Source organism: Phocoena sinus, chromosome X (genome assembly GCF_008692025.1).
Source record: "Phocoena sinus isolate mPhoSin1 chromosome X, mPhoSin1.pri, whole genome shotgun sequence".
NCBI classification, from domain to species: Eukaryota; Metazoa; Chordata; class Mammalia; order Artiodactyla; family Phocoenidae; genus Phocoena; species Phocoena sinus.
In genome coordinates, this window is record NC_045784.1 from 110,104,831 (window position 1) to 110,126,176 (window position 21,346).

The window sequence follows — 21,346 nt, forward strand, 5'->3', positions numbered from 1 at the left end:
GCCTGGCACATAGAGGGTTCTAAATAAAACACGTACTGTTATGACTGTTAATATTGAATGAATGCCATAATGTGTTGGATTAAAAGCTCGGGCTTTGGAGTCAGACAAACCTAAGTTTGAATCCTGATACTGCCGTCTACTGGCTAATGAGCAAGTTGCTAAACCTCTCTGAGTCTCGGTTTTCTTATCTTGAAAATGGAAACAATAATATTACTACTTTAAAGGGATTTAGTGATAATTAAGTAAAAGTACTTATGTGAAACCATGAGAAGAGTATGTCACATGAGTACAGTGTTAAGCCACCAGGATTATTATTGCTGTTATTACTGTTAATACATCCACTTATTACTCTTTTTTTTCTTTTTTTTTTGAGAAAATCATCATCTCCCTTGTGAGAGACCACAGTTTTTAATGTCCTCACCTCCTCGGTATATTTCCATTTCTTCACAACTTCTTATTCTTTTTTTTTTTAAGATTTATTTTATTTATTTATTTGTTGGCTGCGTTGGGTCTTTGTTGCTGAGCACAGCCTTTCTCTAGTTGTGGCGAGCAGGGGCTACTGTTCGTCGCAGTGCGCGGTCTTCTAATTGTGGTGGCTTCTCTTGTTGCGGAGCACCGGCTCTAGGCGCGCGGGCTCAGTAGTTGTGGCTCGTGGGCTCTAGAGCGCAGGCTCAGTAGTTGTGGTGCACGGGCTTAGTTGCTCCACGGCATGTGGGATCTTCCTGGCCCAGGGCTTGAACCCATGTCCCCTGCATTGGCGGGTGGATTCTTAACCACTGTGCCAGCAGGGAAGTCTTTTTTTTTTTGGCTGAGAGGCTTGTGGGATCCTATTTCCCCAACCAGGGATTGAACCCATGCCCTCGGCAGCGAAAGTGGGGAGTCCCAACCACGGACCACCAGGGAATTCCTGACAACCTCTTATTCTTCACAGTAAATATTTGAGTACACCGCTGTCTGCTGGGCACTGTTTTACGTGCTGGGATACTGGAGCCTTGGAGGAAGAAATCTCTCCTCTAAGGTCAATTCCTCTATCTGCATCTTGGATCCTTGTCCTTCCCAATCACCAAGGGATTTTTCTTGCAACCTTTCTGCCTCCCTCTTCTAGTATCTTAAACGTCCCCCTCTTTGTTGGCTCCTTCTCCTTTGCTTTAAAGAGGCTTCATGTTTTGTCAAGAATTTCTGTTCAACCCTTCTAACTAATTTAATTAAAATTGTATTTTCTTCCTTTTTACTTCCAAACTTCTTCAATATGTGGTCTCTCGTCTCCATTTACTCAGGATATCATCTCTCCTCAATTCCCTGTAACCTTGTTGCTACCCTCTTACTGACCACTTACCAAAACCACTTATTTTGTGGTCTCCAGTGAATTCCTTGACACATCCAAGAAAGTCTCTCAATCTTCATTTTCCGTGTCCTGTTTTCAGCATTTGACACTGCTAACTCTCACCTCCATATTAATTCTTCATTTTTCATTTTCATTGATTGCAAACATTTTCAAATGTAGGAAAGTACATGGAATAACATAACCGGTATATGTACCCTCCACCCAGTTCTATCAAATCTGACCAGATCCACTTTCAGATTGTGTTTAAAGAAATAAATATTTCAGATATAGTTATTTCTTCTATGCCCCTCCCCAGTCTCAATCCTCTCCCTCTCTTGAATTTGGTGATGATCCTGCCCTTTCATGTTTTATATATTATTACTATTGTATGTATGTAGCCATAAGCAACAGGTAATATTTTCAGACTTTAGATACTGTACATGTTTTGTAATTTTCTCTTTATGCGCAACATTATATTTTTGAGATTTTACTCTGTTCATACATGTAGCTTGAGCTATTCATTTTAATTTCAAAATAGTATTCAACTTCATGAATTCACCTACTGATGGACATTTAATTTGCTTCCTTTTTTATTTTTTGAGATTACCAATCATGCTGCGATGAGCATTCTTTTACATGTCTCCTTGGGCACAAAGGTTAGAATTTTGCCCAGGTCTGTACCTAGAAATGGAATTTCTGGGTTGAAGGGTATTACCTATACAACTTTATTATACAATGTCAAATGGCTCTTCATAGCAGTTCTACCAACCTATACTCCTTATAGCAGTGATCAGAGTTCTATCTGTTCTACATTCTCAACAGCAGTTGGTATTGTCTGAATTTTTACATTTTTGTCAAAGCAATGATTGTTTCATAGTATTTCATGCCTTGAATTTTTAAAAATTTTTACTGGGGTATAATTGATTTACAATGTTGTGTTAGTTTCAGGTATAGAGCAAAGTGAATCTATTATACAAGTACATAAAGCCACTCTTTTTTTAGATTCTTTTCCCATATAGGCCATTACAGGGTATTGAGTAGAGTGCCCTGTGCTATACAGTAGGTCCTTTTTAGTTATCTTTTTCATATATAGTAGTGTGTATGTGTCAATCCCAATCTTCCAATTTATCCCTCCTCCCTTTACCCACTGGTAACCACAAGTTTATTTTCTACATCTGTAACTCTATTTCGGTTTTGTAGATAAGTTCATTTGTAGCCTTTCTTTAGATTCCACATATAAGCGATATGATATGATATTTGCCTTTCTCTGTGTGACTTACTTCACTCAGTATGAGTATCTCTAGGTCCATCCATGTTGCTGCAATAGCTTGAATTTTTAATTTCCCTGAGTAGTAATGAGGTGAAGCACCCTTTCATGTCCTTTTGGCCCATTTGGATTTCCTTGACTATGAAGTGCTTATTCATATATCTTGTCAGTTTTTCTGCTAGGTTTCTTTCCTATTTTTCTCACTGATTTGTAGGGGTTCTTATACATTCTAGATACGAATTCATTCATTCATTTAATCATGGGACTTCCCTAGTGGTCCAGTGGTTAAGACTTCACCTTCCAATGCAGGGGGTGCGGGTTCGATCCCTGGTCAGGGAACTAGGGTCCCACATGCCTTGCAGCCAAAAAATCAAAACATTTAATCAATATTTTTCTAGCATCTACTTTGTTCCAGGAATGGTTCTAGGCACTGGGAATGCAGGAATAATCCAAACAGATAAAAATCCCTGCCCTCATGGAACTTACATTCTAGTAGGGGAAGCTAAACAATAAACACAATTGATAAGTAAAATAGATAGAATAATGGATAATGATAAATCCTCTGGAGAAAAAATTAATAGGGAAGAGGGATAGGGAGCATGTGTGTATGGGAGTGGGAAAGGAAATTGTTGAACTGCAATTTTAAGTAAAGTTCTCTAGGAAGACCTCACTGAGAAAGTGAGTTTTGAGCAAAGACCTGAGAAGGTAAGAGTGCAGGCAGAGTGAACAGCAAGTGCAAAGGCCCTGAGGCAAGAGTGTGCCTGGCAAGTCCTAGGAATAGCATGGAGCAGTGTTTGATTAAGCAGAGTGAGTTGGAGAGAGTGGTGGGAGAGGAAGTCAGAGAGGTGATGATGGCTAGAGTGTAGAACCTCATAGATTATCCTTTGTTAGTTATATGCATTGAAAACATATTTTCCCACTCTGTGGCTTGTCTTTTAAGTTGTTTATGTTATCTCGAAGTGCATACATTTTGAAATTTAATGCAGTTAAATGTGTCAATCAGTTCCTTTATTGTTTGTGCTTTTTAGTGTCTTAAGTAATCATTCTCGTTCCCTGTTCCAAGGTCATAATGATATTCTATTTTCTTCTGAAAGTTGTAAAGATTTGCTTTTCACATTTAGGTCTTTATTCCACCAGATATTGATTTTTTTCTCTCTGTGGTGTGAGATAGGGATCTAATTTTATAATTTTCCATGTCCATTATCAATAGTTCCAGCACCATTTAGTGGATAATCCATTTTCTCTCACTGATTTGAAATGTCAAATATGCTGCATAACAACTTTCCATATATGTGTAGATCTGTTTTGGGACTCTGTATTTGGTTCCATTCGTCTGTCTACCTCCATACCACACTGTCTTAATTACTATCGGTTTAAATCAGTCTTGAAATATAGGTCATGGTAGATTCTTGAGCAAATGAATAACACAACTGAAACATTACTCTGGGAAGAATATTCTTATGACTGTCAACAGAGTAAAATGGTCAAAGGTGGTATCACAAGGGCTTACGCTAAAGTGATGGCAGTTTGAATGGTGAGAGAACAAGGAACCTAAAAGTAATTCCAAAGAACATATTAACAAGATTTGTTGGCTGATTGGCTACAGAGCAGTTAGGAGAGGGGAAGCAAGCACATGGCTTTGAAATTTCAAGCCTGGGTCACTGTGTGAAATAAAGATGAGTTAGTTTTGTCATCCAATGCTTTGGTAACAATGGGTTATATTAGGCAAGGGATCTGGGCCAGAGATATATATTTGGTCTTTGCCTGCTTAGAGGTGACCTAGAGGGGGACCAAAGAAAGCAAAGGTCTGAGCTTTGGGGATTTTCCCTAGTTAGGTGGTGGAAGGAAGAAGTAGGGGGGGACATCTGAGAGGTATGGTAATCAGTACGGTGCATTCTATTAACCATAACAAGGATTTTTTGAATGGATGACGTAGGTCCTAGTAGCCCCAACACCTTTGAGTTCCCTCATTGGTATGACTGTGCTTTGGTTCTATGGCAATCTTCAAAGTCACCAGAACAAGTCTGTTGTCACAGGCAGCATTGAAAGCGTATCCCTTGCTGGATGTGGGGAAGACGCCCCCGGTCCGACGGGTCTCTCCCTGCAGTTCCGCAGGTTGGCCGCAGGGGGCGGAATCTGCGGCGGCCTGGAAAACTGGCGGGGGCGGGAGGCGCCGCTCTCTCTCGGGTCAGGCTCCCGGCTCCCGGCTCCCGGCTCCCCGCGCCCGGCACCCCGTGCCCGGCACGGAGCCGTTTCTCTAAGGACGTGCAGCCGAGGCGAGGGGGTGTGAGGACGCGGGAGGCAGTGTCGTCGGATCCGCCCGCAGTCCGCAGCCCCGCCGAGCCTGGAAGCTGCCGGGATGGAGCCGCCGCTCCCGCTTGGAGTCCAGCCCCTTGCCGTATCCGCCTGAGAGAAGGGGGGAGGGGAGGCCGCGCGGGGCTGAGGCGGGGGTCCGCGGGACTGCGGATCGCAGCAGAGGGGCGGCTAGAGGCCGGTCAGGACCCGAGGCCGAGCCGAGCGGGGGAGGGGGGCCAGCGCGGGAGGCGCTGTCTCCGACCCTGGGGAGGGAGGGTGGGCTGAGGGGCGGGAGCTTCCCTCCACCCCACACCGCGGGTCCCCTTCCGGGCAGCGCTTCTGGAAGAGACCCTTGACTAGCGCCTGCATACTATCGAGGGTATGGAGATAAAGGGTCCTGTCCGGGAGCCCTGCGCCCTGACCCTGGTCCAGAGGAACGGGCAGTATGAGTAAGTAACCACCTGATACCCACAGAGGAGGGGAGCCTGCCATTACCTCCCAACCCCAAACCGCGACAAGCCACCCACCCTCCTCCCACTGAGGCCGCGCAGGCAACAGGTTCGGGCCCAGGTGTGACGTGCCAGTGCTCTAACCACCGAGCTTTGTCCCCAACTTCCAAGCCGGTGGATTGATTGCTCCTGTCCGTGTGGCTCAGTGGAAGGACTCAATGGGCGGGGAAGCAGGAAGCCTGGGTTCTTAGTTCCTGCCCCTGCAACTGACATGGGTTGTGTAATCCTGGGCTAGTCAGTAAAGCTTTCTGGGCCTTAGTGTCCTCATCAGTTTAATAAAAACATTAACTGCTTTAATTTATAGCCTTTGGAGTTTTAACTGGGAGAATAAATGCGAAAGTGGTTTACAAAAAGTATAAGTACTGTAGAAACGCTTCATTATTAACCTTACAGAGGTGCCTTTTCTTAACCTCATTCAACTGGTTCCTCCAGTCTCACCACCCCCTTATTCCATGTGCTTGGAGGCATATTCATTAATTCAATAATGGTTTTGTGTAGGCCAGTAACTGCCTCACTTATTGACTTGACAGTTAGAAAAAGTAATGAAATGTGTAGAAATGTAGACAACATTTGACATTTCATCAGGGTGTGTTACCTTCCACTCTGCCTTGCACATAGGAGCTCAGTAAAGACTGTTGACTGATGGATCAAAAGATTTTGATAAGCCATCACTATACTGCTGATCTCCCATGCCACTAATGCCTCATCTAAAGTATCCCTGATGACCATCACATATCATAGGTAGGTCCCTATCGCTGTGTGCCCAAGCCACCTCCCCTGGTTGTTCACTGGTTTCTTGACATCAGTGAAGAATTGTTGATCGCTGAAAATTTTTAAATTGTTGATCATTTAAATCCTGCCATCCCCCAACATTGGATTCTGCTTAAAAACAATTTTTCTCAGTCCCTGCTTTTATATTGTCCAGACTCAATCTTTATCTATGCTGTCCACTTTACAGAGAAGAAATTCACACTGGCCTAGCCTGCCCTTTTCTGAGGCTCTTGGTGCCACTCTCAACTGGACGTCAACTGGTTCTATGGAGGTAGCTCTTCCCTAGATCCTGCTTGGTCAGTTCTGTTGATGTGATAAATTCATTTTATTTTTCCCAGATTTCATCAAACCCTGGAAGACCAGTTTAATGAAAGTAAATTCAACAGAAAAGTGAATTGAAAAGTGGAACAACACTGCCACTTCCAAAGGCAAGAATAGGGTGGGAAGATGTAAGCCTTGGGCAAATCAGTAAATTTTTTGTGCCTCGGTTTCCTCTTCTTAAAAACAAAATTATAAGGATTAAATAAAATAGCTACATTGTTGAGATGACCACATCCCAGGATCTGGTCCCTTGGTTTGGTAGGTTTGGAACTCTATTCAGCTGATAAGGGAGTGAGCAGCTGGCCTTGAGGTAAATGCCTCATTCTGTCTGGTCTCTTGTACTGGAAGAACTTTTAACCTTGCGGTGGTAGCTCTCCTGATTATTTGTGTCCTCCCCATAGAGAAATCAAATTCTGTATTCCAGTTCTGTAAAACTTAAGGGTATAGCACAACTAACACTCAATGGCTTGATGTGTATCAGGTACTCTTCCAAGCATTTCATGAATTAGTTCATTTAACCCTCATGTGAGGGTTAAATGCAGAGAGGTTAAGTCATTTGTCTGAGTCATTACATTGTCGGAGAAGTTTCTTTTGAAATCATTTATTGGAGACACCTGATACTGTCAAACCATATATAACCCTCAAATCCTGGTCTCTTGAGTGCCTTCTCTGACTTGAGTGTCCAGAACTTGTTTACTTTGGGCCTTTTTATCCTAGAACTTGAAGCCTATTGCATTCTTTAGTTCTGTAGTTCCTGCTATCAACCATGGGAGAAATTTACTTGAGAGACTAAAATTACAATTAAAGGTAAGGCTTTTTTGCACACAAGGAATCAAACACTAACATTCATTTTTTTCAAGGCAAATGGATTATGATGCCACCTGTTGTTTCATCTTTAACCTTCCTTGAACAAATCAAAGTATTTCCTAGGGATAATGCTGGGTCTGCATTCACAATTTTTTACTCTTTTCTGTTTCCAGCTACCAAATTCTGATTTCCATTTTTTTGCCATATACCTATTATTTTTCACCTTTCTGTATTGAAAGGAATGATTAGATTTAGGTAGAATTTTTATTCTTATTCTTTGCCCTACTCTCTTGTTACAATTTATTTAGTGACTAACATGTAGTAGATATTAAATAAATATTTGTGGAATTAACTTAAATTCCCAGTTTATGTTTTGTGATGGGTTTTTTTGGGGGGGTTGCATTTCTTTTTTAAATTGAGAAATAATTGATGTATAACATTGTATTAGTTTCAGGTGTACAACATAATTAGTTGATATTTGTATATATTGTGAAATGATCACCACAATAATTCTTGTTAACATTCATCACCACACATAGTCAACAATTTTTTTCTTGTGATGAGAACTTTTTTTTTTAATAAATTTATTTACTTATTTTTATTTTTGACTGCATTGGGTCTTCGTTGCTGCGCACGGGCTTTCTCTAGTTGCGGCGAGCAGGGGCTACTCTTCATTGCGGTGCACAGGCTTCTCATTGCGGTGGCTTCTCTTGTTGCAGAGCATGGGCTCTAGGCACGCAGGCTTCAGTAGTTGTGGCACATGGGCTCAGTAGTTGTGGCACACGGGCTTAGTTGCTCCGTGGCATGTGGGATCTTCCTGGCCCAGGGCTCGAACCCGTGTTCCCTGCATTGGAAGGTGGATTCTTAACCACTGCGCCACCAGGGGAGCCCTGTTGTGATGAGAACTTTTAAGATTTACTCTCTCTCTTTTTTTTTTAATAGATCTTTATTGGAGTATAATTGCTCCACAATACCCTGTTAGTTTCTGTTGCACAACAAAGCGAATCAGCCATATGCATACATATGTCCCCATAGCCCATCTCTGTTGAGCCTCTCTTCCACCCTCCCTATCCTACCACTCTAGGTCATCGCAAAGCACCGGAGCTGATATCCCTGTGCTATGCTGCTGGTTCCCACCAGCCAATTATCTTTTTTTTTTTTTTAACATCTTTATTGGGGTATAATTGCTTTACAATGGTGTGTTAGTTTCTGCTTTATAACAAAGTGAATCAGTTATACATATACATATGTTCCCATATCTCTTCCCTCTTGCATCTCCCTCCCTCCCACCCTCCCTATCCCACCCCTCCAGGCGGTCACAAAGCACCGAGCTGATCTCCCTGTGCTAGGTGTCTGCTTCCCACTAGCTATCTACCTTATGTTTGGTAGTGTCCAGTTATCTTACATTCGGTAGTGTATGTATGTCGATGCTACTCTCACTTCGCCCTAGCTTCGCCCTCCCACCCAGTGTCCTCAAGTCCATTTTCTATGTCTGCCTCTTTATTCCTGCCCTGCAACTAGGTCCATAAGATTTATTCTCTTAAAAACTTTTAAATATACAGTACACTGTTATTAAGTATAGTCATCACGCTGTACATTACATCCCCATGACTTATCTATTTTATAACTGGAAATTTGTACCTTTTGACCCCCTTCACCCATTTCATCCCCCCCCCCCCCACCACCTGCCTCTGACAACCACCAATCTGTTCTGTGTCTGTGAGTTTAGTATTTTGGTTTTTGTTTTTCGATTTCACACATAAGTGCGATCATATGGTATTTGTCTTTCTCTGTCTGACTTATTTCACTTAGCATAATGCCCTCAAGGTCCATCCATGTCATTGTCTGTTTTGTGATGGTTTTTAACAATACAATCCAAATGAATCTTTACTGCTGATGTTCAACACCATTTCTATATTATGTTACTTGGGAATTATATTGTTTTGTGTTCATTTTCCTCAAAGTAAGCTCTTCCTCCTTGACCCTTGCTTTGTCAATCTTACCTACTTTCTGGTCTCCATCTGTGTTTATAGGATTCTCTGCTTGACTCACGAACTTTGCAGTTTGAAAAGGGTCTGCCCCATATTCTTGTAGTCACCTTAAAATATTAAACCCCTGCAAATTAGGCAAGCAGGATCAGAGCAGAAAGACAGCATCAATACTTTTATTTCCCTTAGTCCTGCCTAAGCAGTTCCTTTCCCCAAGTTAACTCCTTCAAAGTTAACACATTTGAAAAATATTTCAAAAAGCTAAAACGATAAGCCTCCCCAAAAGACAACAAAATGGAAATCAAACCTTTCAGAACAATGACTTCTAATATCACATGTTGAAAAGGTGTATTTAGAAATTCATCTCTGTTTATAGCTTAATTAAATGTTTGTTTTGTTTATTCAACCAATATTTATTGAGCATCTATTAGGTAGGTGACAAAACTGAATATGATAGGGTCTTTGCTTTCAAGGAGCTCACATCTGAGGGAAATAAATGTAACTATAACAGAGTGTGTTAAGTGCTCTATTTGAGGGGCAGGCAAAGGGCATGAGGCCAAGTTTCACAAAGGAGGTGATAGTTGAGCTAGGTCTCAGGAACAAAAGAAGAGAGTTCCTGGCAAAAAGAACCACTTGAAGAGTGATTTGGGGGGAAGGTAGGAGATGTTCAGAATGGCCATTTACCAGTAGGTTATACCTTGACTGTGGGCCACTAAGAATAAGTAGTAAATGAAAATTAGTATTTCAGGAGTACATAGGAATTTAGAAATATTGCATTTCATACTGGGGGGGCCAAGTTCAGTCATGCTTACCAGAAGTACTATCATGAAATTAGAAACCATGGTAAAAACACAAGGGATATAAAGGCAATCTGGTTGTGATATCTGCTACTTTATTGGTCACTGGGATTATTTTGACTGATTCAGCTGGCTGGGCACCTCCTCTTACTTCTCCATGAACCTGTATATTTGTTTGAAGAGATAGAATCATTCTTTGATAAAAGCCATGGGAATATAACCAGAAAGCTAATTGATGAAATTTATAATACATTTATTCAACAAACTTGAGTGACTACTATGTGCCAGGTACTGTACTAGGTGCTAGAAATACTATGGTGAAAAGACAGCCATAGTCCCTGCCCTCATGGACTTCACACCTAGCTATTAGTTCTTCTCTCTGGTATGCGTAATCTGAAGGTGTGTGCACTGTAATTCATGCTCTTAAGTTTGTAAACTGTTTTTAGGACATAGACTACTTTATGTTCTCTATGGCATAGAACTGTGGGTATTCAGATATGATCACCACTAATATGCTTTTAGACCTAAAGCAATATCATCATGATACTCAGATCCAGGGAACAAGATACAGCAAGTCTAATAAATACAGACTAGATTTGTATAACAACACAGCAATGTATTTTGTCGTTAAATGTTTGAGTTTTTCAGTAGCTATTCGTTGATGCATTCTTCTGTTTCCTAGGCTAATAATCCGGTTGCACGAGAAGGAACAGCATGTTCAAGATATCATTCCTATAAATAGCCACTTTAGATGTGTTCAAGGTACTAGCTTTAATTGCTTAGCTAGTTTTATAATGTTTTTCCTTGGTCATTATTGCTTTGTATAATACCATACATATTTAAATCTGTCACTGCACATAAAATGAAATGTATTACACTCTGTGCAAAAAGATAACATTACTCATCTACCATTGAGAAGATGATAAATGCTTTGTTTAAGAACCCTGAAGGATTATATTGAAATATATATATTCTTACCTGCTTCCCTGGCTGGGGTTAGAGATGTATGTAGTCTGTTACCTATGTAGGTAGTCTTTTATGCTGATGAACCTATATGTGGATTTACATCACATTCTTGGGTTTAACTGATACACTGCTCATTGTAAAGTATCAAGGTCACTTGAATTCACATGCATTCAGCACTTTCTCCCCACACTATTTGAAATTAAAACATTTGGCAACAAGCCTTGCCAGATTGTAATACCTTACACTCAATTGTGCTGATTCTCAAACCTTTGCATTGGTGAATCATAAGAAAATCGACTCTGGGGACGAAATATTTGGCTTCCTGCCTTCGAATTTGGGGAAAGAGAACAGAAAATCTGTTGTTTCATCTGCTACAATGAGACTCAAAAATTGGGAGGTTTGTGTAGGAGGTGTTGCTTCTGTCATTTCACATCGCTCTAGAAAGGAAATAGATTATTAGAGAACAAATGCATTGCGTTTCCAGTGGGTTCATTGGCTTCATCAGACAGGCATTCTGTGTCAGCTGTAGCTTCTTGGAAAACTTGAATCCTACCTTGCATGGCTTCTTTCTTAAACTACATTCAACTTTTTTTTATCACAAAACTAACATATATATATATATATATATATATATATATACTGTAAAAAGTTTGGAAAGAACAGAAAATTATAAAGGAAATAAGTAAATTCACATCCTTCAGAGATAAACACCTAACATTTTCCTTTTTTCTACACCTGCAACTTTTAGGGTGGGTTGGACTCATTCTGTATGTAGATTTTTGTCTGTTCCACATGCCATCATATTATAAGTGCTTTTACATGCTATTAATAGCTGTATACTATTCCATTTTATGAATGGCCTATACTGTAGTTATTCTCGGTGTTTGACATTCAGGTTATTTTTTGTTAGTATAAATAAGTAATGAATCTTCCTGCATGTCTCTTATTTCCTTAGGATTTATCTCTGTAAGTAGAAATACTAAGTGGGCATGACCTTTTAAGAGAGCATGTATTAAGAATTAAAAATACCCACAGTGAATAGAATCCACATTGTATAGAAGAATGAAGTCTTTTATTTAGCCATTTAGCCTGCCCTGTGTGAGAGAGACATATTGAACGAGGCACCTGCATGCTATAGTAAGTTACTGTGGTTACCTCACTTTTCATAGTGTAGTACCCTTTGTTACATGCTCAGCCCTTTAAGGAGGAGAAAAGCCAAAGAACATGACGTTAGTATCCTATTAACTCTATACCTTTTTGTGCTATCAGTACTTCTAGAGTCTTGTTTACCCTGTTTCTCTTAGTCTTATTTTGAATAAGAAATAGATGGCAGGTTGCTAGATTGGAATCTAGGAAAATATGTGTGCACACACACACAGTAGTTCCCTATGACAAAAGGAATGGTTACCTCCTTGAATTTTCACATCCTTTGTTTCCCAACCTGTACATCTATTTTGAAAAGTCTCTAAGTACTTCAATTTTAAAGAATTAAAGTTATCAAAGAGCAGTTGTGAACATGTAATACCTATGCCCTGATGCACTGTTGTCCCTTGCTTCATTCATCCTGCTAGTAAAAGTATCAAGACTATTCTCTAATATTAGACAACCTAGGTAATTATCAGTTGCTTCTGTTGCACCTGAGTAATGGAGCCAAATATACAATCTAGGCTAGTGACGGAACTAGAAAAGGCTGAGACTACTACATTTGGCCAAGGTAGATCCAAACGAATCCCAAGGAGTCAGTGCCCAGAGTTTAACTAGCCAGGAGGGTCGGGCAGATGCCGTTGGCCAAATCCAGGGAAGTCAGAGAGGAAGAGATGGGTTGGGTCTAGACACTAGAGGTAAGGAAGGAAGTCCAGGTGAGCCATAGAGAGGAAAGAGGACTCTGAACTTGGAGACTGTTTTTTGGCCCATTTTATACTTCCGTGTTGGGTGTGGTAAGCCTTGGATCCACAAGTGTTAATGGTAGACTGAAGATAAAGAACTTCAAGTATTCTCCGCTCCTGTATGGGACAGGGGTGGAGGTAATGAGGTCCCTGGGAAATTTTCAGAGACTAGATTTGCGTCTCTAGGGGCCTTTAGGCCTTTGGGGTCACTTTCTCGGCTTTTTATAAGAATTATCTTTAGGCCTTTGGGGTCACTTTCTCGGCTTTTTATAAGAATTATCTAAGTGATACAGTTAGATTATATTAAGTTAGTGTGTTATAGTTGAGGGGAATTAAACACCTTCACTTGGATTAACATGTTATATTCCCTACTATTGTCATTGCTTGATTTGCTTTGAGGCATTCCATGTGGTTACTTGTTCAGTTAATTTTTCTTTTAGTTGAATTGCTCATAGTCTTTAGAACATAGTGCTGTTAAAATCCCCTTTAAAAATGCTAAACAAAAAAGCAAAGGATTTTTTTAATGTGTTCTAAAACCTAGGAGTGGTGATTGAGAGAAGTAGTTATTTAGTTAGGTGTATACTTCTTTTGGTTGAAATGAATGGTTTTCTCTTCCCTGATTCTGTTCTTTCTTCTTTTCCTTCAGAAGCAGAAGAAACTCTTTTGATTGACATAGCTTCAAACAGTGAGTATCTTTCTGAATGGAGTTGATTTTCATTCAACAAATATTTACTTGAATACCTACTGTATTTAAGACACCTTTTTTGTACAACTTTTATCTTACCATTTTATCCTGTATTCTCCATTTTCTTAAGGCAGCCATACAAATTAGCATTACCTCCCAAAAACATTTAGCCTAAGCTTAAGTAAAAGCAGGTGGCTGGCAAGAATCTTTAAAAAGTTGAAAATATGATCTGCTTTTCTAATGCTGAACTTCTTTGAACTACCAGTATTGTTGCTATCAGTTAAGTCATTGCTGTGGAATTGAAAATTGTAGGAGGGGCCAGAAAGTGTTTAAAGCACATAAGGTTTATGAGTGTTTTTTTCAACTGCTGTTATGTTTTAAGCTTTTCTCCCCCAATCCATTTTTTATTTTTGCATGTTAAATCATAATGTTTTCCTTTGTTATATTATTTGGGGAGACTACAGAGTCCCTCTTGTACCAGGGATACCTTTTTTTTTTCTTAAAATAATTTTGGTGTTTTATTTAAGCCCATCCTCTCAAGGCATTTCTTTATCAGCGAGAACATGGTCTTCCTTCTCACTGTTTCTGTTCTCTCATTTTTATCTGTTTGAAGCAAATCATCACTGACTTTCTGTGCAAGCTGTTCTCCATTTATCATCTAAAATTGTACTCTGTTAACATAGGGAGAAAATGGGCACTTGAAAGCTACTGTATCTACTCTGTGTTTGCTGTGGGAAAGAGTATATGACCACATGAATCTAAATCAAATGGGTTACCTTGTCTCTTGGCTGAGTCCTTGGATGAGTGGGGCTTGGCCCTTAGCTTGGGACTATCAGTTTATACATAATTTTGCTTAGACACAGTCCCTGTCCTTGGCACTATTATTTTGTATTGCAAAGTTTAGATAGACTTTTTCTGGTTTGGGTTTATTAATTCTTTCTTTTGGTCATAGATTTTGGAAGTCTTAAGGGTTGATCCTGAAAGGCTGAGCACTTCCAGCTTCTACTGCAGATATCCAAGAGAGCAAATAACTTAATAGCTATGTCTTATTGTACAGAAAAAGCAGAAGGCAAGAACAGCACTAAAAAAGCAAAATTTGAGCAAAGTTTGTTCAGCAGTGACTGACATTGCTGCTGAAATCTGCTGAAATTAGATACCTAAATGTCCTGTTCTTAGTGTGGAAATAGGTATTTGATCCAAAGATGAAAAGTTAAACTGAGCTGTGCCTTTACAGGTAATATACATCGTCATTATGTACAATTTGGAAAATTCAGAAAAGTTTGGAGTATCAAATTAAAATTATGCTCCTAAGACTTAGAGATAACCATTGTAATTAACATTTTTATGTATCTCCTTCCAGTCTTTTATTTATATTTTTACATAGTTGGAATCCTCATATGTAGTTTTTATCCTGCATTTTCATTTAACAGTATATTGTGACCTTTTCCCATGTCATTTAAAATTATTTGAAAACATGATTTTTTTTTCTTTTTTTTTAGTATTATTTTATTTGTTTGTTTGGTTTTTTATACTGCAGGTTCTTATTAGTCATCAATTTTATACACATCAGTGTACACATGTCAAGCCCAATTGCCCAATTCAGCACACCACCATCCCCACCCCACCACGGCTTTCCCCCGTTGGTGTCCATATGTCCATTCTCTACATCTGTATCTCAACTTCTGCCTTGCAAATCGATTCATCTGTACCATGTTTCTAGGTTCCACATACATGCATTAATATACGATATTTGTTTTTCGCTTTCTGACTTACTTCACTCTGTATGACAGTCTCTAGATCCGTCCACGTCTCACAAATGACTCAATTTTGTTCCTTTTTATGGCTGAGTAATAGTCCATTGTATATATGTACCACATCTTCTTTATCCATTCCTCTGTCGATGGGCATTTAGGTTGCTTCCATGACCTGGCTATTGTAAATAGTGCTGCAATGAACATTGCGGTGCATGTGTCTTTTTGAATTATGGTTTTCTCTGGGTATATGCCCAGTAGTGGGATTGCTGGATCATATGGTCATTCTATTTTTAGTTTTTTAAGGAACCTCCATACTGTTCTCCGTAGTGGCTGTATCAATTTACATTTCCACCAACAGTGCAAGAGGGTTCCCTTTTCTCTGCACCCTCTCCAGCATTTGTTGTTTGTAGATTCTCTGATGATGCCCATTCTAACTGGTGTGAGGTGATACCTCATTGTAGTTTTGATTTGTATTTCTCTAATAATTAGTGATGTTGAACAGCTTTTCATGTGCTTCTTGGCCATCTGTATGTCTTTGGAGAAATGTCTATTTAGGTCTTCTGCCCATTTTGGATTGGGTGGTTTGTTTCTTTACTCTTGAACTGCATTAGCTGTTTATATATTTTGGAGATTAATCCTTTGTCCATTGATTCGTTTGCAAATATTTTCTCCCATTCTGAGGGTTGTCTTTTTGTCTTGTTTATGGTTTCCTTTGCTGTGCAAAAGCTTTGAAGTTTCATTAGGTCCCATTTATTTATTTTTGTTTTTATTTCCATTACTCTAGGAGGTGGATCAAAAAAGATGTTGCTGTGATTTATGTCAAAGAGTGTTCTTCCTCTGTTTTCCTCTAAGAGTTTTATAGTGTCTGGTCTTACATTTAGGTCTCTAATCCATTTTGAGTTTATTTTTGTGTATGGTGTTAGGAAGTGTTATAATTTCATTCTTCTACATGTAGCTGTCGTGTTTTCCCAGCACCACTTAGTGAAGAGACTGTCTTTTCTCCATTGTATATCCTTGCCTCCTTTGTCTTAGATTAGTTGACCATAGGTGTGTGGATTTATCTCTGGGATTTCTATCCTGTTCCATTGATCTATATTTCTGTTTTTGTGCCAGTACCATATTGTCTTGATTACTGTAGCTTTGTAGTATAGTCTGAAGTCAGGGAGTCTGATTCCTCCAGCTCCATTTTTTTCCCTCAAGACTACTTTTGCTATTCAGGGTCTTTTGTGTCTCCATACAAATTTTAAGATGATTTGTTCTAGTTCCGTAAAAAATGCCATTGGTAATTTGATAGGGATTGCATTGAATCTGTAGATTCCTTTGGGTAGTATAGTCATTTTCACAATATTGATTCTTCCAATCCAAGAACATGGTATATCTCTCCATCTGTTGGTATCATCTTTAAGTTCTTTCATCAGTGTCTTATAGTTTTCTGCATACAGGTCTTTTGTCTCCCTAGATAGGTTTATTCCTAGGTATTTTATTCTTTTTGTTGCAATGGTAAATGGGAGTGTTGCCATAATTTCTCTTTCAGATTTTTCATCATTAGTGTCTAGGAATGCAAGAGATTTCTGCGCATTAATTTTGTATCCTGCAACTTTACCAAATTCATTGATTAGCTCTAGTAGTTTTCTGATGGCATCTTTAGGATTCTCTATGTATAGTATCATGTCATCTGCAACCAGTGACAGTTTTACTTCTTTTCCAACTTGTATTCCTTTTATTTCTTTTTCTTCTCTGATTGCCATGGCTAGGACTTCCAAAACTATGTTGAATAATAGTGGTGAGAGTGGACATCCTTGTCTCGTTCCTGATCTTAGAGGAAATGCTTTCAGTTTTTCACCACTGAGAATGATGTTTGCTGTGGGTTTGTCGTATATGGGCTTTATTATGTTGAGGTAGGTTCCCTCTATGCCCACTTTCTGGAGAGTTTTTATCATAAATGGGTGTTGAATTTTGTCAAAAGCTTTTTCTGCATCTATTGAGATGATCATGGTCTTTATTCTTCAGTTTGTTAATATGGTGTATCACATTGATTGATTTGCATATATTGAAGAATCCTTGCATCCCTGGGATAAATCCCACTTGATCGTGGTGTATGATCCTTTTAAAGTGTTGTTGGATTCTGTTTGCTAGTATTTTGTTGAGGATTTTTGCATCTATATTCATCAGTGATATTGGTCTGTAATTTTCTTTTTTTGTAGTATCTTTGTCTGGTTTTGGTATCAGGGTGATGGTGGCCTCATAGAATGAGTTTGGGAGTGTTCCTTCCTCTGCAGATTTTTGGAAGAGTTTGAGAAGGATGGGTGTTACCTCTTCTCTAAATGTTTGATAGAATTCACCTGTGAAGCCATCTGGTCTTGGGCTTTTGTTTGTTGGAAGATTCTTAATCACAGTTTCAGCTTCATTACTTGTGATTGGTCTGCTCATATTTTCTGTTTCTTCCTGGTTCAGTCTTGGAAGGTTATACCTTTCTAAGAATTTGTCCATTTCTTCCAGGTTGTCCATTTTATTGGCATAGAATGTTGCTTGTAGTAGTCTCTTAGTATGCTTTGTATTTCTGCGGTGTCTGTTGTAACTTCTCCTTTTTCCTTTCTAATTTTATTGATTTGAGTCCTCTCCCTCTTTTTCTTGATGAGTCTGGCTAATGGTTTATCAAGTTTCTTTATCTTCTCAAAGAACCATCTTTTAGTTTTATTGATCTTTGCGATTGTTTTCTTTGTTTCTATTTCATTTATTTCTGCTCTGATCTTTATGATTTCTTTCCTTCTGCTAACTTTGGGTTTTGTTTGTTCTTCTTTCTCTAGTTCCTTTAGGTGTAAGTTTAGATTGTTTACTTGAGATTTTTCTTGTTTCTTGAGGTAGGCTTGTATAGCTATAAAATTCCCTCTTAGAACTGCTTTTTCTGTATCCCATAGGTTTTGGATTGTCATGTTTTCATTGTCATTTGTCTCTAGGTAGGTTTTGATTTCCTCTTTGATTTCTTCAGTGATCTCTTGGTTATTTAGTAACTTACTGTTTAGCCTCCATGTGTTTGTGTTTTTTACGTTTTTTTCCCTGTAATTCATTTCTAATCTCATAGCATTGTGGTCAGAAAAGATGCTTGATATGATTTCAGTTTTCTTAAATTTACTGAGACTTGATTTGTGACCCAAGATGTGATCTATCCAGGAGAATGTTCCGTGCACACTTGAGAAGAAAGCATAATCTGCTGTTTTTGGATGGAATGTCCTATAAATATCAATTAAATCTGTCTGGTCTATTGTGTCATTTAAAGCTTCTGTTTCCTTATTTATGTTCAGTTTGGATGATCTGTCCATTGGTGTAAGTGAGGTGTTAAAGTCCCTCACTATTATTGTGTTACTGTTGATTTCCTCTTTTATAGCTGTTAGCAGTTGCCTTATGTATTGAGGTGCTCCTATGTTGGGTGCATATATATTTATAATTGCTATATCTTCTTCTTGGATTGATCCCTTGACCATTATGTAGTGTCCTTCCTTGTCTCTTGTAACATTCTTTTTTTTAAAGTCTATTTTATCCGATATGAGTATTGCTACTCCAGCTTTCTTTTGATTTCCATTTGCATGGAATATCTTTTTCCATCCCCTCACTTTCAGTCTGTATGTGTCCCTAGGTCTGAAGTGGATCCCTTGTAGACAGAATATATATGAGTCTTGTTTTTGTGTCCATTCAGCAAGCCTGTGTCTTTTGGTTGGAGCATTTAATCCATTCACGTTTAAGGTAATTATCAATATGTATGTTCCTATGACCATTTTCTTAATTGTTTTGGGTTTGTTTTTGTAGGTCCTTTTCTTCTCTTGTGTTTCCCACTTAGAGAAGTTCCTTTAGCATTTGTTGTAGAGCTGGTTTGGTGGTGCTGAATTCTCTTAGCTTTTGCTTGTCTGTAAAGCTTTTGATTTCTCCATCGAATCTGAATGAGATCCTTGCCGGGTAGAGTAATCTTGGTTGTAGGTTCTTCCCTTTCATCACTATAAGTATATCATGCCCCTCCCTTCTGGCTTGTAGAGTTTCTGCAGAGAAATCAGCTGTTAACCTTATGGGAGTTCCCTTGTATGTTGTCGTTTTTCCCTTGCTGCTTTGACTAATTTTTCTTTGTCTTTAATTTTTGCCAATTTGATTACTATGTGTTTCTGCGTGTTTCTCCTTGGGTTTATCCTGTATTGGACTCACTGCACTTCATGGACCTGGGTGGCTATTTCCTTTCCCATGTTAGGGAAGTTTTCGGCTATAATCTGTTCAAATATTTTCTCGGGTCCTTTCTCTCTCTCTTCTCCTTCTGGGACCCCTGTAATGCGAATGTTCTTGCGTCTAATGTTGTCTCAGAGGTGTCTTAGGCTGTCTTCATTTCTTTTCATTCTTTTTTCTTTAGTCTCTTCCGCAGCAGTGAATTCCACCATTCTGTCTTCCCGGTCACTTATCCGTTCTTCTGCCTCAGTTATTCTGCTATTGATTCCTTCTAGTGTAGCTTTCATTTCATTTATTGTGTTCTTCATCTCTGTTCTTTAATTCTTCTAGATGTTTGTTCTTTTATTCTTCTAGGTCTTTGTTAAACATTTCTTGCATCTTCTCCATCTTTGCCTCCATTCTTTTCCCGAGGTCCTGGATCATCTTCACTATCATTATTCTGAATTGCCTCCATTCTTTTCCAGAGATCCTGGATCATTCACTATCATTATTCACTATCATTATTCTGAATTCTTTTTCTGGAAGGTTGCCTATCTCTACTTCATTTAGTTGTTTTTCTGGGGTTTTATATTGTTCCTTCATCTGGTATATAGCCCTCTGCCTTTTCATCTTGTCTGTCTTCCTGTGAATGTGGTTTTTGTTCCACAGGCTGCAGGATTGTAGCTCTTCTTGCTTCTGCTGTCTGCCGTCTGGTGGATGAGGCTATCTAAGAGGCTTGATGGGAGGGACTGGTGGTGGGTAGAGCTGACTGTTGCTCTGGTGGGAAGAGCTCAGTAAAACTTTAATCTGCTGGACCGCTCATGGGTGGGGCTGGGTTCCCTCCCTGTTGGTTTTTTGGCCTGAGGCAACCCAACACTGGAGCCTACCTGGGCTCTTTGGTGGGGCTACTGACAGATTCTGGGAGGGCTCACGCCAAGGAGTACTTCCTAGTACTTCTGCTTCCAGTGTCCTTGTCCCCACGGTGAAACAGATCCACCCCCCGCCTCTGCAGGAGACCCTCCAACACTAGCAGTTAGGTCTGGTTCAGTCTCCTGTGGGGTCACTGCTCCTTCCCCTGGGTCCCGATGCACACACTGCTTTGTGTGTGCCCTCCAAGAGTGGAGTCTCTGTTTCCCCCAGTCCTGTGGAAGTCCTGCAATCAATTCCCACTAGGCTTCAAAGTCTGATTCTCTAGGAATTCCTCCTCCCATTGCCGGACCCCCAGGTTGGGAAGCCTGACGTGGGGCTCAGAACCTTCACTCCAGTGGGTGGCCTTCTGTGGTATAATTGTTCGCCAGTCTGTGAGTCACCCACCCACCAGTTATGGGATTTGAGTTCACTGTGATTGCACCCCTCCTACCGTCTCATTGTGGCTTCTCCTTTGTCTTTGGATGTGGGGTATCTTTTTTGGTGAGTTCCAGTGTCTTCCTGTGGATGACTGTCCGGCAGCTAGTTGTCATTCTGGTGTTCTCGCAAGAGGGAGTGAGAGCTCGTCCTTCTACTCCGCCATCTTGGTTCCTCCAAAAACATGATTTTTAACGGATAATGTTTCACCATAGATATGCACTAAATTTTATTAAATTAACTCCTTTATGAAATTAAGTCACTGTCAAGGAACATGGTATATCTATCTCTGCTTACTCAGTTTCCCTTTATATCTCTCAGTAACATTTTGTGGTTTCTTCATAGCTATCATACATTTGTAGGTTAACTGTTTTTTGATGGATTTTATTTGTTTGCTGCTTTTGTCAGTGGAACCTTTTTTTCTCTTAGCTTCTAATTGCTTATTAC

The 21,346-nt window shown here is 39.6% G+C and overlaps 1 protein-coding gene across 2 annotated transcripts in view; it reads left to right on the plus strand.

Annotated features, from left to right (window-relative positions):
• Nucleotides 1-4,790: 4,790 nt before the first annotated feature.
• OCRL (OCRL inositol polyphosphate-5-phosphatase) overlaps nt 4,791-21,346 on the plus strand; it is a 57,205-nt gene continuing 40,649 nt past the window's right edge. For both annotated transcript variants that reach the window (XM_032620314.1, XM_032620315.1), the window contains exons 1-4: nt 4,791-4,989; nt 5,265-5,335; nt 10,762-10,841; nt 13,578-13,616. In XM_032620314.1, the coding sequence (XP_032476205.1) occupies nt 4,951-4,989; nt 5,265-5,335; nt 10,762-10,841; nt 13,578-13,616 (229 nt within the window). In that variant the 5' untranslated portion in view covers nt 4,791-4,950. The remainder of the gene's footprint in view (nt 4,990-5,264; nt 5,336-10,761; nt 10,842-13,577; nt 13,617-21,346) is intronic.